Source organism: Melozone crissalis, unplaced genomic scaffold (genome assembly GCF_028551555.1).
Source record: "Melozone crissalis strain CALT ecotype California unplaced genomic scaffold, PUWL_Pcris_2 ptg000029l_1, whole genome shotgun sequence".
Lineage (NCBI taxonomy): Eukaryota > Metazoa > Chordata > Aves > Passeriformes > Passerellidae > Melozone > Melozone crissalis.
Window position 1 is genome coordinate 11,096,495 of NW_026535807.1, and position 16,219 is coordinate 11,112,713.

General features: G+C 45.6%; 1 protein-coding gene across 2 annotated transcripts in view; it reads right to left on the bottom strand.

Annotated features, from left to right (window-relative positions):
• The window catches only part of MGLL (monoglyceride lipase), a 59,666-nt gene that overhangs the window by 9,556 nt on the left and 33,891 nt on the right, over nt 1-16,219 (bottom strand). For both annotated transcript variants that reach the window (XM_054280980.1, XM_054280979.1), the window contains exons 4-5: nt 4,773-4,909; nt 3,171-3,281 (exon numbers count right to left, since the gene is read on the bottom strand). In XM_054280980.1, coding sequence (XP_054136955.1) covers nt 3,171-3,281; nt 4,773-4,909 — 248 coding nt within the window. The remainder of the gene's footprint in view (nt 1-3,170; nt 3,282-4,772; nt 4,910-16,219) is intronic.

The window sequence follows — 16,219 nt, forward strand, 5'->3', positions numbered from 1 at the left end:
ACTTGGAGGTAGGCTGTCCCCTATGCCCTCTGTTTCTGCAGATACCTAACCATTTCTGAAGCACTCCCTGGCACTTCAGATCACAGATGACACATGACAGATTAATTATGATATTAGGGGAATAACACAAGGTTGAAGTCAAAGTCATTGAGGAGGGAAAAGCAGTAAAGGCTCACAGCAGGTTTGGGAACACGTGTGTACCTTGGGGTAGACACGAGCAGGAGCCAGTGTCACTGCCAGTACCCTGAGCCCCTCACTGGCTATGACATTGTGCCAGCAAAGTTAAATTTTACTACACAACAATGCAGGCATGAGCTTATGATTATCCAAGAAGGAATGGGGTCTTCCTCATTTCATGTTAACTCCAGGCAGTGGTGATTTAAGCTATGCACCTTCAGATATCCTAGGCAGGATTATGACTCTGAACCTGATGATTATCATCTCTGCTAACAGAATAAAGGAATAAAGCAACAACAACAACAATAAAAATCAATATAGCATTTTCTTTCCGTTTGATTACACCTTAGGAAAAGTCCTTTGCAGTGTTACTGGGTGCAGATTCAGGCTGAAAGACAGTGAGCAACGTGATGTCCAGTCAGGTTAGAAAGCAAAAGATCAGCAAGAGGTGAAAACACTAAAAGTAAAGAGACAATATCATGTAGTGAGTCCTTAAACAATAGGCTGAGGGTCAGTACAGGATTAGGCACCAGGGAATATTTCCTAAGGGGATGTCCTGCCCACCTGATTTCAAAGCATTCAATAGCAGAAATGTAGAGGGAGATGCTCTTTCACCCCTGCTCTGCCCCTTGCCAGCGTATGTGACTCCTGTCTCTGCAGCCTTTGAAACTGCAAAGACTCAGAGCTGAATTTTGTCCAGGTCACTTGAGAAGAAAAGGGGGAAGGCAGCAAGATCCCTCTCACAAAAGTGGATTTGCAACTAGATGCTTCCATCAGGACACAGGATTTATAGGGCACTGATGAAATAGCTTCTGCAAAGAGCAGCATTAGATCTCCCTGCACAGAGCCTGCACAGTGCTGTGCCTCTGCTGCTGCCAGGCTGGCTCAGCAGCCAGGGAAGGTATTTCTGAGAGGGTCTGAAGGACCCAGTGTGTCATCTGGCTCGCTGTTATTGTTATCTTGAGCCCTCATTTGTTCAGGCCAAGGTAAATTCTTGCTCAGCTGGAAACTTCCCCAGCAAAGGGATGAATGCAGCGGTCCTTGGGAAATGGCCCAGGGCTCAGAAGTCGTACCAGTTCCAAGGGAAAACCAAGCCTTTGTTCCTCAGAAGCACAATCACCATGAAATGTTTTTTGACTCTCAGAGGGAAAAAGCCACACAGCTTTATGGGAAAATGTGGCTTATGCAGGAATACTCTGCTTGTTTTCAATCCTTCCTCTTGCAAATACCTTTTCAACTCCCGAAATGATTTCAACTGAGTGTGACAGAACAGAGCTATTTCAGGCATAATTAATTTTTTATCAGTGTTGAGATGCAATAGATTTGAAAGAGAAAGAAACTGACTGTGCTTTTGTACTACTGCATGTGAGAGACTTTCTAGGAAAGAGACCATATAAAAACCTCCAAAATACACCAGTTAGAGAATAGGATTTCCTATCGAAGTTACGCATCATTGCATTTATTTCCTACACGGAAATAAAGCAATACCTGGTACAGACCTGCAACAAAGCAGACTGCAGTAATTCCAGTTCCCACAGACCTGGTGAGTCCTTGTTTCAGAAAGGGTTAAGCATCCAGCAATAGGTGAAGTCATAGCAATTGTTCTCTATTTCTCTTGATTAGAAAGAAAATGATAACAGCCTCTCTCATATTCAGACCGTTTATTATTTTTTCTTAATAGTTATTCTTTTTTGCTTTCCCAGATAAGAAAAAGCAGGGCCATTGGTGCTCACAGGATACTTATGCCAGATGTAGCCTCACATGAAGAATCAGTAACCAGCCTCCCAAAACCAGACTTTGGTACTCTGGCTCCTATTTAAATAAGTTAATTGGGCTGGATGACTTCAGGATTCACTTCTACTCTTAAAATTAGCTAGGACTATGGGAAAGCACTTAGAAGTAAAATATTGACTGGCATCCAGGTGGTGCAGATCTCAGCAGGGTGCTGCATCTTAAGGCTAGAGGTCTTAATGCATTTTTTTTTCAGTGGAAAAGAGGTAATTAGGAAGCACCCTTTGGTGCCTGTAATGATTTTTGAGGTCTATAGATAGCTTTGGCTACAGCAGAAAGTGGGACAGGATTATACTGAAAGTTGAGGCAGTCTGTCTCCTTCCTCACAGAAGAAAAAAAAAAGGAGAAATAGCTTAGAAGTAAATTAAAACAAGAAGCTAGCCCTAGGAGAAGTGTCTAAGGAGAGATGATAAAAGAAGGAGTCCTGTGGGAATGAGAGCTCTGTCCTTCGTGCTAGTTTAGCTGCTGCTTCCCTTTGCTTCCAGCTTCTTTTAGGATTGCTGTTTATTCTTTTTAGAATGCAAAAAGGAGGAGAGAACTGAGGCTCAGTTGCTTTGCAGAGCTTCCCTGGGGAAGGGCAAACTGGGCAATGCAACTGTGGATCAGAAACAGCTCTGGAGGGCAGATGGAGATGGGAGGGGGATAAAGCCTAAATGCAAACCAAAAGAGATGGTCTGGACAAGGACCAGTCATGGTACCAGGCCAAATGGGATGCAGCTGGGGCACTGATGCTTCAGCTGGGAGCCTCTTTTGAGGCTCATAAAGGATTTCTGGGACTGAGGAGCTCTAGTCCTGCTCAGAAATTGGTCATCCCCCAAACGCCAAAAATAACCCTGGCCTGACTTAGCCAGCAGCCTGTGTTGCAACCATACCAGACTCTGCATGAGTCAGGAAGAAAGCTGTAGGAGAGGAAGGGAAAGGACAGCATTGTGTGGGCTGCCACAGGGTGAGGTGAAGAAAGCACAGTCTGCTACCACCAGTACCCAACTCTTGCTTAAACAGGTTTTTCTGGACAGGTTCAGGATTCACTTCCCCTCTGAAAAGTAGGTGGAAATATGGGGGAGACACTTAGAAGAAAAGTATTGACTGGCATCAGGGTGGCACAGATCCCAGGAGGGTTTTGCATTTCAGAGCCAGAGGTGTTAACACTTTTCCTGGTGCACAAGAGCAAGGTGACCATGTGCAAAGGGGTTTGCTCTTACCTTGATGGGAGTGGCGACTTCTGGGCTGGCTACCACTAAAGGAGAGATCAACAGCATGCCTGAAAACTCACTGGGCCGCTCACTGGCTGTCAGAATGGAGATGGCTCCCCCCTGCAATGCAAAATAACAGCCCACAGCTTAATACAGGTGCCAACATCTTGTTTGCATAGTAATCCTGTTACTGGAAGGGGTTTAGTCCAAGCAAGCAATTACTTCTGCCCCACTGAGAGTGCAGTGGGGTCAGCAAGGGAGGCTGGAGGAGTGGAAGTACTGGAAGTGTCTGGCTTTGTGGGGGAGAAGAGATCTGGTTTCTGTTCTCATGCTACAAACCCTCACGTCACGCAACTCAACTCTCCATGCAACGTCCATCAGCTCCCCAGGATGCCTTGTGTCCTCCTTACTTTAAAGGACTGAGAAGAAGAAAATATCTGAAGTGGTAGTTCAGGAGGGACTTGAAAAATAAGTTGAGTTTTATCAGCCTGACAGACTGGTGCTGCATGGGGAAGGTGCCCTGAAGCCGGGCTTGCTCCGTGCTGTGCCACTGGTAACCTGGGCAACAGCAGTGCTGCCCCTGGCATGTGAAAATCTTCACTAATTAATGGGAATTAAATATTCTCCTCCTCAGTGTCCCCAGCCCCACAAGGGCCTGGCAGCAAACACCCAGCCATGGTCTGGAGCTAAATGAGAGCCAGGCTGAGCCATCCCGCACGAGGATGGGCTGATGGCGAGGGGTGCTGATGGAAGGGATCCCGTGGGCTTGCTTGGGAAAGTTTGCAGAGGATTAGTTGCTAAGGAAAATATTTGGTGAACTTCCACGCTTCTGGAGAACCAGGGGCTTGTTAAATGGAGCAGCAGCAAGAAGCATCTCAAAGGCTTCAGTGGGAAATTGCTCCTTGTTACAGGGTGGCTTTGGAGCACGAGAGCCCTTCAGAGCATGCCATGCCTTCTTATGCCAGAACACTTCTTTATCTGAGCATGGGCTGAATCCCAAAGTACTCATTCATTTTCCTCTCCTCTGGGAAGGCAGAGAGGGCAGATCAATGGCATCAGTGGGAATACTGTTAGCTTGAATAAAGGGATTTGGCCCGTGCTGTCAGAATCAGGCTTCAGATCTGTTCACCAAATCAGTGCCTTTGTTTTTGCAGCCTTAATCCCTGGTACATTTTCCTGTTAGGTTGTTTAACAGAATAAGGCTACAGGGTATTTTTATGCTTCATCCCCATGCTGCTCACAAAGCCTTGGAGGGCTTAACCTCCTGGTTACTGGTTAAAAGAAAGGGGGAAACCTGATGCTGCAGGGAGCTGGTGAGCCTTACCACACAGCCACGGCAGTGAATGGTCATGTTAAAAAGCAGGCTCCTCCTTGCAAATGGCTAATTAGGGCCATGGTGGGGGTGGAAAATTAAGGACTGTCTTTACTCAAGGCAGATCTCAGGGCTGTAGCTTGCTGGCAAATCTATCAGTGAATGAAGTGGAAGGGAAGGTTCTTTGCAGTTTTGTTTTCCTGCTGTGGAATGAGTTGTTTCCTGCCACCCCCATGAGCACCACCAGGCTGTGACACATGTCCTGGGTGCTGCTGGGAGGGGTAAGGGATGGTGCTTACCATGGAGTGCCCCAGGATGAGAACAGGCAGTTTGGGGTGCTCCTTCTTCATGAGATCAATGTGCTGCAAGCTGTCCCTGATGAAGACGTGGAAATCCGAGACAACCATCCGATCACCCTCGCTCTGCCCATGGCCAACTGCAGGGGAGAAGCAGAGCACACAGAGCACACAGGTAAATCACTGGAAGCACTGGGTACAGTCAAGAAAGGACCTGGCAGAAATAAACCTGTTGGACTGTTCCTATCCTAACTTGACCTTCTCCTGCAGTCATCTCTCAACAGAAAAAGTGCTGCAGAAATGCAAAGGAAACTGCACAGCGCTGTCAAGTGCCATACTGTCCCTGACCTGACTTTTTAAAAAACATCATAGAATCATAGAATGTTAAGGGATTGCAAGGGGGCTCTAAATTCGGACTTCTGTTCCCTCACGTTTCTATCTGCTCTTCAAGACTTAGAGTACCAATTTAGTTCTGGCAACATCCACCATCAGGGTGGGGAAAGGCTGTCTTGCCTTGCTGATCCCAGGGTCACTGCATCCTGTGAAATCAGGGATCCTATGCTTTGGGTCTGGTGGCTCACTGTACAGCTGTAACTGCTGTGTAGCATCTTGGCCAAAACCAGAAAGATTCTGGACTAGATAGAGTTGCTATAAACTTAATGGACCATGGACACTGCCTTTCCAGGGCCTGAATGTGCATAAACTTCACGGTCCTTTTTCTCATAATACCCTGCAGTGCTGGGTGGGCTGGAAACCTTCTCTGTGTAAGGTAAGGGGTCAAGTGATGGAGGTTGCAGCAGCCTGCAGTGGGCAAGCATCCAGTGGCATCCTCCTCCTAAACAAGTGTTAATGCCAGCTGTACCACACCTGGACACTGTTTCCTCGCTCTGTGTCTGGGAATTATCTTGCCTCATGGAAGGGAAGGGGAAGATTGAAATGGGAGCTGGTGAGTTGCCATGGGAACAGTGGCATCCCTGGCAGAGGTGGAGCCAGCATCACCACCAACACAGCCCCAGGCAATTTTGAGCTTGCAAAGGCTTGAAATTAATCCCACCTTGGGGAAGCAGTTTGCATGCTTACCTGACCACACATGCATGTTATTGCCTATCACAAATAGGGTTTGTCCTTAGAAGCAGCCCTTTGCTTGTTTCTGTTCCATGCAGGTTGTTAAGGAAAATTGTGAAGGGGAAAACACATCCCACTCGTGTAGGTCAGGGTATAGGGGGTGTTAAACATCTCCCTCCTGCTGGGTGTCTCCTTAGCCCTTCTCCAGTGGGCACTGAGGCACATTTACAGACACAAAGGGACAATGGCTTGTTAAAGGAGGTGAAGCTGATAATTGTTGACATGCTGGATGGTTCCCCTTGCAGTGATCAGCAAAGCAAAGCACCACTGACACAGCCACAAAGGTAGTCAGTCTCATCTGCTGGCAGTGGTCATACCAGTGGGAATCAGTGGGTCTCAAATTTCTTGTAAGCCACCCAAAAAAATCACCTTGCAAATTAGGCAGAACTTCTAATGAAAAGCTGGACTAAATTCACTCCATCTAGGAAAAACTGAACCCCAAACTTGTTTTTTTGTCAGGTGGTCTCCATGCCTGGGTCTTTTGGCAGTGCAGGCTGCAATCAGCCACCCTGGCTGCCATAAAAACCCATGCACATCATGCTGATCAATTACAAATAACATTTTGCCAGTTCTGCTTTCCATGCACACACTCCAATTCCTGCCAAAATATGGCGCAGCAAGCATCCTCCATGGATCAGTGACCAGAAACAAATCAAAGAGCAAATTAAAATACAAGTCATGATAATCTCCAGAAGTGAAACCGTGTGTATGGCTAGAGGAACTATTGACTTTAAACTGGTTTTTATTACAGCTGGAAAGTTAGCTTATTACAATTTTTATACACATTCAGTCCACTCACTTTATGGTCCTCAAATGTGTTATCTGCCTACTATTCAACTCCAAATGTAGCAGGTTAATGTGAGTTGAACAGTCCAGAGAGAGGAACATTTTCTCTAACAGGGCTCTGCACTTAAGTTTTATTTTTTCTCCAGTGCTGCCTCACTTGCTTCCAGTCTCTCCTTCTCTGCAGTCTCAGGCAGCTGTGCAAGCAGAGACAGCAAACCCCCGTGGCCAGGCCTGTCAATGGGCCATGACTCCTTGCTCTGGAACTGGGAGCCCTTGGCCTATTTTTGGATGAGACTGAGGGAGGTCTGGAAAGCCTCCTTGGCTCTAGTGTGAAGAATTTCCCCTGCTCCTACCACATAACAGTGACACTGCTTGTAACAGTCAAAGCAATGATTGCGGAATCCAAGAAATACCTGTGCAATGCTGCGACAAGTTCCTCTTCAAATTTTTCCATTTTTTTTATTAATAACTTAATGAACCCCCCTTTTAACCCCAGTTTTAAATACCAAACTCCTGTTCCCCACTCAGATGGCACAAAGCCTGAGCAGCAATTTGTCTGCACATGTGGGACAGGAAAGCCATGCAAGTTTTTGCTTTGATACTCTCCCTGCCCCGTCACAAGGTTAGCCAGGGGGCATTGCTAGCTCATGGCCTTTTATTTTACTATTTTCTGTTCTTCCCTTCCAAGAAACCAAAGGTGTTCCCCCAGTGAATGAGTATATTGCAAGTTTGAATTCCCCAGCTGACAAACTTCAGGGTGAGGAACCAAGACCCCTTCTATTAGAGGAAAGACATTTGCACAACCAAACATCAATACATTCAAGAGTATTGATGTCTTTTTCTCTGATCTTTTGCCTTTAGAGCTATTAAGAGTGAAAGGTCAGGTTCATCCTTGATGTAAAGCTATTATCTTTGGGTTTTGCTGGGAATGAAGCTGCTGTGGTGATTCCACAGTGCCAGTGGCACAATAGTGGGTGCAAGAGGAGGGGAACCACCTTCCCTTAGCAACTGGGACTACCCAGAGACTGCTCCACACCCAAGTGACACAACACCAAGGCTGACAACAGAGAAGTTGTCCAAGAATCCCAGCAACTTGAGCTCCTCATCCCAGCATTCCCACAGGTTTCAGCAGGGCAGTGTGAGGTGCAGTGCAGAGAGCTGTGACTGCTGGTGCACGTCCCCACAGCCCCCAAAAGCTTTTAAATTGTTTCCTATCTGTCTGTCTTCACACCCAGCCTGTGTGGTTCACTGCTAGTGCTGTGTGTGTGCAGTGGCTCAGTGATCATTTCAGGTTTTGTGCACTGACCTAACTGCAGGCACCCTTTCCACAAGCCTTTAAAAGTGAGAATCCAAACCACATATTTTCAAGTTGCAAATCTAGAATCAGGAGGTTTAAGCATCCATTAAGCAACCAAACACACCTCTGCAAAATAACATATTTTGCCCAAACAAAATCTGAATAAAGGCTTGATCATCTGGCCCAATATGTCGCACAGTTTTTTAATTCTTCCCTCTATTTTTCAGCATGAGCATGCTCAGACTGTGGCTCTGGCCCTGGAGTGAAGAACAACAAACAACTCAGTCAGTCCTGTCAGACAGCATGACTTCAGAGCATGGTTCTACCTATGATTATAGATCCTCCAGAACTACACATCTCTCTGGATAAAATAATACTGACTGCCTGCACAGGGAGACAAAGCTGAGAGTTCAGGGATGGAGAATTTGAGGGTGTGAAGTCTCTGGGGAGTCACTTATAACCATGTAAATATGACTCTGCCAGCAAAACAGATCCTGTGACCCTGGAAATACATCTACAAGTCCCTTCATTCCTCAAATCCCACATTCTCTCATGCTGTGGGGCTTGCTTTTGAAAACCACTCCAAAGCAGCCAGGCTCTTCAGCTGACATTGGCTCACACGCCTCAAAGAAAGGTTACGTCCTGTTCAGATTGGAGATATCCTGAAAAACATGTAAATAAAAACCAGTCCAACTCGACACTCCTTTCCCTTCATTGAAAGCCAGATGGAAACTGCCTGAAGGAATGAGCTCTGGGCTGGTTGGGCAGACTCAGCCTGATGAGGAGACCTGGGCTGGTTCTCCACCACCAGGATGCTTTTTTGCTGAGGCTGTAGGACAAGATGAATAAATCCATCAGAGCTGAAGAAATCCATCCTTAAATGCAGTAAAGGAGACCAGAAGAATATTAGGCAGAGAGGAGAGCTTGGGAGTACCTGTCCCTGCTCACTGTGGGGTGCCTCAGCCCTCAGAGGCATCCTGGGCACGGTGAGTGTCCCCTGACCCTGCCCACCCTCAGATACCTGCTCTGGTTTTGTTATAAACACTGAATTTTACAGAAGCCACACACCATGCATATTTATTTCTCTTTCCAAGTGCTCAACCCTCCTGACAAAAGTGGAGCCTGGCCCTGGGTGCTCAGCTGAGGACTGAATTGACCCTCTGACCTTCTGCAGGAACATTTTGCTATGGAAAATGAGGTGATGGGAATGCAGGTCAAATGTTGAGCTCGGCTATGGTGCTGTAAATTCACCAAATTCAGGGCAGCTCCTTAAAGCTTACAGTCATGGGAAAGCAGAAATTATGCATCATGTTGTTTTTTCAGCCTTTGCCCCCTATCTATTATGGAAAAGCCATAAAACAAAAAGGACAGGAGAAATCTGCCTAGGGAACAGTAATTTTTCAGGAAGAATTTGTATCTTGGCCTCTCAGATATTTTGGTGTTTCCAGCTTTGGGGGAAGGGGATGGTTTGGATCCATTTTTATTGCAGTGAGAACACCACCTCTGCAGGATGAGATGTTCTCCCCTGCCAGCTGATGGTAGAAACAATCAGGAGGAATGCAGGGCTTGACTCCTGCCTCAGGATTCATCAATACTATCTGTTTTCCTCTCTAGAGGTGTAACTCCAAGATTTTAGAGTGGGAGAGTCAGGAACAGGCAGAGCCGGGGGTTAGGTCAGGAATTCCACGCTAACCATTCTCTCAGCACAGACACATTTTGAATTGCAATGGTACTAACAGAGGAGTGTCAGGAGTTTTCAGTGGTTAAAGGTGAGAAGTGCCACCACTGTGAATTCAATGATTCCCAGAAACAGCTGAGGAGCAGCTCTGGTACCTCAGAGCCCCACACTGGAAAGAAATGTCTTAGTGATGGCAGAGGGGCCATCATTGGCAAGGCTTGGTGCTGGAGTGTTTGATTAAAAAGCTGGAGCATGATGTGAGTCAGTTCCCAAAGGGCTGTTGTAGGCCAGAAAAGGTGAATTTGCTACTTTAGCACTGGCACTGCCACAGCAATGGGCAGCAGCTCCTTACAGCACAGACAGTGGTGTGCAGAAAAGGATTTGTGCTAGAGCCCACAGCCAAGCTCAGGCTGAAGATCCTCTTCTTTCACTGCCTTCTTCATCAATAAGCTTGTTGGAATCTGATAGGTCCATTTGAAGCAAATGCCCAAATGGCTTTTGGAAAAGAAGATATTATGTGTTTATTAGTTTTTTGAAAGATTTGTCTTATTCCTGAAGTCCTCTGCTTCTATTTTCTGCCTAAATCTGGAGATGGAATGGACCTCTCACTGGTGTTAGACACTGTCACATGTGGAAGGGGAGCCTACCTCACCCTTTTTTTGGTCTCACCCTACCACAGGTCATGCTGCTGGTAAGAGACAATATTGGCATAGTTGTGTCCTGCTTGCTCTCTGGTCTAGGGAATAAAGCACATAATTAAAAATTCTCATGCATGCCTTCCCTCTGCAGGTGGCCCACACAGAGGAATGATGCTGGGTCTGGAGCCCACAGGAGGGAGATGCCAGTGGCAGAAATGTGGATGGTTCCTCTGGAGCACAAGGTGCAATGTGCCAGCCTAAACCCTCACCCAGGATCTCCCTGAGCCTGCAGCTGCTTGCTCAGGTGGGCACCTCACTGTGATGGCCCCAGCCTATCCTGAGACCCCAGTGCCAGGGCAAAGCATCACTTCAGCAGCTCATCTTGTATCCAAACCCCACAGACTGGGAGACAGCCCTTGCCTGCCTCTGCTTTCCTCTCTGCCCTTTACAAAATGCATTCGGACTTGGGGATAAAACTTAAGAGCACAAGATGCAGCAGATACAATAGCAGATACAATATTCCAGAGTGTTTCTGCTTTAGCAGCCAGTGCAGCAGTTAATGAAGTGTGTCACAAGGCATTGCAGCTGATGCCTGTATTTACAATCTCTACTGAAACTCCTCTGCTTCTTTCTATTTATTTTTATTTTTTTTTTCAGCACTTGTACAACGCCAGCACCACAGGGCATCACCACAGACCTTGGTCCAAGGTACAGCAAGATTTAAAAGTAATAATTAACTCCAATCCCAGGCTATAAGGCAGCATGGTTTCGCAGAGGAGGAGTTTGGAGAAAGCACATAGATGGAGAATTTCGGGGACACAATACCCAAGGCAACACAGCAAATGTTCTGTGAAGCCTTGATTTTCTGCTTGGTGACTTTTTAAGGTTTAATGAAAAAATTATTAATGAAATAGTAAACGCTTCAAATTGTCATAACAGCTCACTACTTAAAAAACTATACTTGTTTTGTTATGATTTAAGTACACATCTTTTTCATCAAGTGAGCAAAGCTCATTAATTCAACATACTGGATTTCAAAGCTCTCAATGTTTAATTATTTGTTTAACAAGCAGTACATCTAATCCACCATTCAGACACACAAACAACTAAAACAACAGGAAGAATCTTCAAAGCAGGACAATCAACATCTGGAAAAGTCAACAGACTGTGCCTGTATTGTCAGTAACACATAAAGCAAATGTTCCACTGGGAGAACAAATACACAGAGGAAGCACCTCAGAGATCATCCTGCCGATTCCTGCTCAACAAAGCATCTTTCTTGCCCTCAGAACAGACTTATCACAGTAAGGGAGCTTGTTCCTGTTTGATTTCCCCAATCTTCAACCAAACCAAGCCTGATGCACAGAGGGCACTATGAAATTTCTGCCCTCCATCTGTACCTACTCCTCCTTTCGCTGCACATGGAGAGCTTTGGCACCAGGACAGAGCCACATGAGCCAGGGAGAGCAGGGTAAGCTGTCCTGGCATTTAGGACACAGGTCATGCTCCCTGACTCTGATCAAGCTGCTGTGCTTATTTTACCTTGGAGCTGAGTGTCTCAGTGTGCACCTGACTGAGCCTCATCTGTACCCTCATCTCCTCTCCCACAGCTCTGGTTTCCACTCAACAAAGACCAGTTTGACACAAGCCCGTGGTCTTTCCCAGGAAGATTTCTTTCACATCAGATGGGAACCATTAGGAGCTAAAAGGAGAAGATTTTCTCTCACCACTGCTTCCACTTTCATGTTCTTTGAGAACCTGAAATACAGCTCAATTAATGCTTATCCTCACCAACATCTGGGCACCCCTTCTTGAGCACCTCCAGCAGAGATGCAGTGAACACACTGGGTTTTCCCACATTACAAAACCACTTAATATGGCACCCAACAGAATTACCTCTTCCCCTGGGTGTTTTATGCATGAAGCATGTAACTTAGAACTACAGGTGGATTCTGCCTCTCTCTGACCAAAAAAGAGCCTTGTCCTGAAGGCACAAGTCCATCAGCTTCCCTCTTCCTTTCCAAGGTTAGCAAAATAATTTTCCTTTCAGCATTTTCTGGGTAGTTTTTATTCACTTGCCTCACACAAGGAGTGCAGCAAACTGAAAGCATTCTCCTCCCACATCAGAGACACATTTGCAGAGATGAGATATTTTTAGAATAGTGCACACAGAGATATATTGTTTGTTGTCTTGGTTAGGGGAAAAAAAAAGCAACAGTCAATTTTCTATACTAAAATTATTTGTGCCTTATTGCTAGGGAGCAGACAACCAGTCATCTTGCTAAAGGCATTTGAGATCTTTTCAGTACTCCAGAGATGACAAACAAAATGACCTGGTATGTATCAGAGCAGTCGTTAATTCTGGCTAACAAGGCAAACTGTTTCTGTCAATGTTGAGAGCCAATTCTGCTCTAATGGATACAAACATGGTTCTTTTGGCTTTACAAGACTTGCCCATTTCTAATGCAGTTGCTGAATTTGGCTCTGAACTGCAGTTCCTTAAAAGTCTTCCTGGAACATTATGTTGCTCATGCAAACATGCTGAAAAAACCCATCTGAGTGTTTGTGTTGCAAAATAAGGAGCTGCATTTACAAAGAGCAGTCACTGTGGCCAGCCTAGGAACCTGAGTGTCTCCTGCATCATGAGATGAAGGGGCCAAGGCAGTGTGAGACCCTGCACATGCCATGGTCGCCTCCCACACTGCCTGCAGAGGGGCAGCTTTGTCACCCCTATCACCAAATCAGGAAGCTGCTGTGGCGTGCCTGTGGAAGCCAAGGTCCATGAAAGAGGAATATGGAGCCCACTTCCTCCTCCACAAAGCACACAACAGTATTCCACTTTCCTCCTCAGGCCCTTCTGCACCTCCCAAGCCAGCCCTTAAGAACATAAAAGCAGAAGACAGCTGGCAGAAAAATCCTTTCCTACCAGGCTGCTGGGATCAATGGTTTGAAAACATTGCACAAAGCCAGTGTGGATGGCTGAGTAGCTGTTGAGCTCCTCTGCAAAAGAGTTTCTTTTGCTGATGGATGAAATGATTCCTGTCTAATCTCTTCTCCTATGGGATGAAAATCACAACACAATATAAGATATATAATCAGCAAAGCACAACTTACAGTGGCTCTAAGGAGTCAGAGACACCAACTAATCGAGCACTAAGGGATTTTATTTAGGGCCTATAATAATTTTTATAAGGCACTATAATTTTTAACAGTTATTCTTGCAGTTTTGCACTGAGATTTGCTCTCTTTCATGAGGAGCACATAATTTCCTGAAGAATCGGTGAGGTGACTTTATTTAGTAGTGGAATTGGTCTTCAAAGACTTATTCTGGCATGACACAGAACCAGTATCAATGCTCAGATACTGCAGGAAAAATGCATGGACTTTGCTGGAGTTAATCCAGGGTCTCACAAGCTCATTTGATCTATATGCTGCTGATCTAAGAGCAGAGAAGAGCTTTTATTCTGCTCTCCACATATGACTTGAGATATCACTAATGGTAGCTAGAGTTTCACCTTCAGTGGAAGAGGCAAGCAGCCAAGGGATCTCTCCCTTGGTATTTTATTTTAGCTTTAAAAACATATATAATTTTCTTCTCTTGTTTCAATCCCAAAAATTAAAAAAACAAGTGCAAATTGTGCTTTTTCCTAGCTGAAAACAAGAATGAAAATCTATTTGCACTAACTTTCTGTTATGCAGTTTTAAAACAGCTGGGACACCAATTCAAAATGTCAGGATTTTCAATGAAAACAAATATTTTTGGAGTGCTGGAGTGGAGCTGCACACTCCCCTTCCCCTTCCCTGCCCATTCATTCCAGAGCACGTGTGCTGCCTCTCCAACACACTCATGCTGTTAACTCCTAAATGACAACTTGATCAACTAGAAAACATTTCCATTTCTTCCCTTAACAAACTGCAAAATCCAGATGTGAGCCTTGGGTAGCTCTGTGCTCGAGCAAACAATCAAATCAATTAATTTTGGGAAAGACAGACCCAATTCTTCCCTGCCTACAGTAGTTTGGGCACCACAAAGAAAAGAAGATGAAAGCTGGATCATGTAAGAGCGCCCTTCATGCTGCTGAGGAATGCCTTGGGAGATGGACACAGCTTCCTTTCAAGCTCTCTTCAAAAGGTTCCTCTCCATGCAGACCACCCACTGGGGACCCACATCAATAACAACAACAACAAAAAAAGAATTTGAAAGACTCATTTTTCATCCAATTTATTTACATGTTAAAATAAACACGAGTTCCCATCTAGAGCAAGGGCTCCCAGTGGGTTCTGTTTAGTCTGTGAGATTCTTGGCACCAGAGTACAGCATTTCTCTATTCCAAAGCAATCTTGGCACAGAATTGTTGGTTATATAATTTTTTTTAAGCAACTGGCAAATGAATAATGATGTTTCTAAAAAGAGTGACTCGTGTTCTAGGATACCAGTAAGGTGTTTTACCAATTAATCTGCCAAAAGGTCATTAACAAACCTGAGATCTCAAGACCCTTCATTCAGGGTCAGCTCTCTCCATGGGTTGCACTTCCAGTTCTCAATCACTCCGTCCAAAGGGAGCTTTCTCACAGAGTTAAAAAGATTTTCCCTTTTTGCTTCACTCCTTCCTATTTCCACATGGCAGTGCCACCCTCATTAGATGGGATTTGTCCCTGCTCCTGACAAGGCACGAAGGAAATACCACTCTCCCAGAGCCAATAGCTTTTTACACCCACTTTGCACAAGCTCAATGGGTGAGCAGCAGGTGCATTATTTGAAATAAGGGCAGGCTTTTTTTATTTTATTTTTTTTTTAAGCAGGGTATATCCGCCCAGAGCTGTAGCTCACTCAAACCCTAACAGATCTGGGAGCAAACACAATTAAAGAAAAAAGCTCCTGATGAAGCTGGCCTGGCAGGGAGCATTCCTGGGTGGGTCAGGCCTGCCCAGTGTGCACAAATGCTGCCAGCTGGCTCATGGCTAGGTGGCATTTAGAGGGTGCACAGGAAAGTCACGGGGAGGTGGCAGGGCAGAAAATAGCTCCCCTAAATCTGTCCTGCAGCAAAGCTGTTGTCCTTTCCTGGTAGAGGTTGATTTCAAAGTTAGTGTTGTGGTTGTTTTTTACCACTTCATACCCTTTTCTCTGTATGTTTCCCCACTGCAACTCTGAAATTCTCCTCACTATATATATATATTTCCCAAAAAAACCAGGATCAAACAGGCAGGTTATTGCTTTCTGTGCTCTATTACTCATTTCAAGCCATGCCTGGGTGACAGTAGGCAATGAATCCTGGCTGGCAGGTCTACAGTTCAGTAAACAATGCACAGATACAAGTGTTGAGCTATTGAGGGTTGCAGACCCAAACGCTGGTTTTGGGCTGTGAGAGCTCCTTCACCACCAGCCAGCAAGAGCGTATTTGCAGCTAAGGGACGGATCTCCACAAAATCAGTGCAGGAGAGGTGCAAGGTGCATGAGAGGGCACAGGGCTGCAGCCAATAGTGCAGGTGGCACCAGGCAGGGTCAGCTCACCAGTGTCCTCTGCCTCCTCTCCCTCCCCCAGCCCTCTGCTGAGCTGAGCAGGGACTTGGCACCGCCGTGGGTCAGGCTGCCTGCTCTGAGCATCAGAAAAACTGCCAGGATCTGCCAGCAGCCTTTGTCTTGGATAAATTCGGAACCAGAAAATAAATGTAGCATGGAGAATGTCAATTTTAAGAGATCTGGGTTGAGAGCATTAGTGTTTGTGCCATCTACAATTCAGCACTTTTTTAAAAAAACTTTATTTTGGTAGCTAAGCAAGAATTCTCAGATTAGAGAGTACTGCCAAGCCCTGAATAAATCCCAGCATTAGAGATGCTGTGGGTATAACAGCTCTCCCCATGAACTGAATCTGCAGACAGCATCTTCAGAGAAATTAACCCTCGAGTGCCACAGGACAGGCTCTGC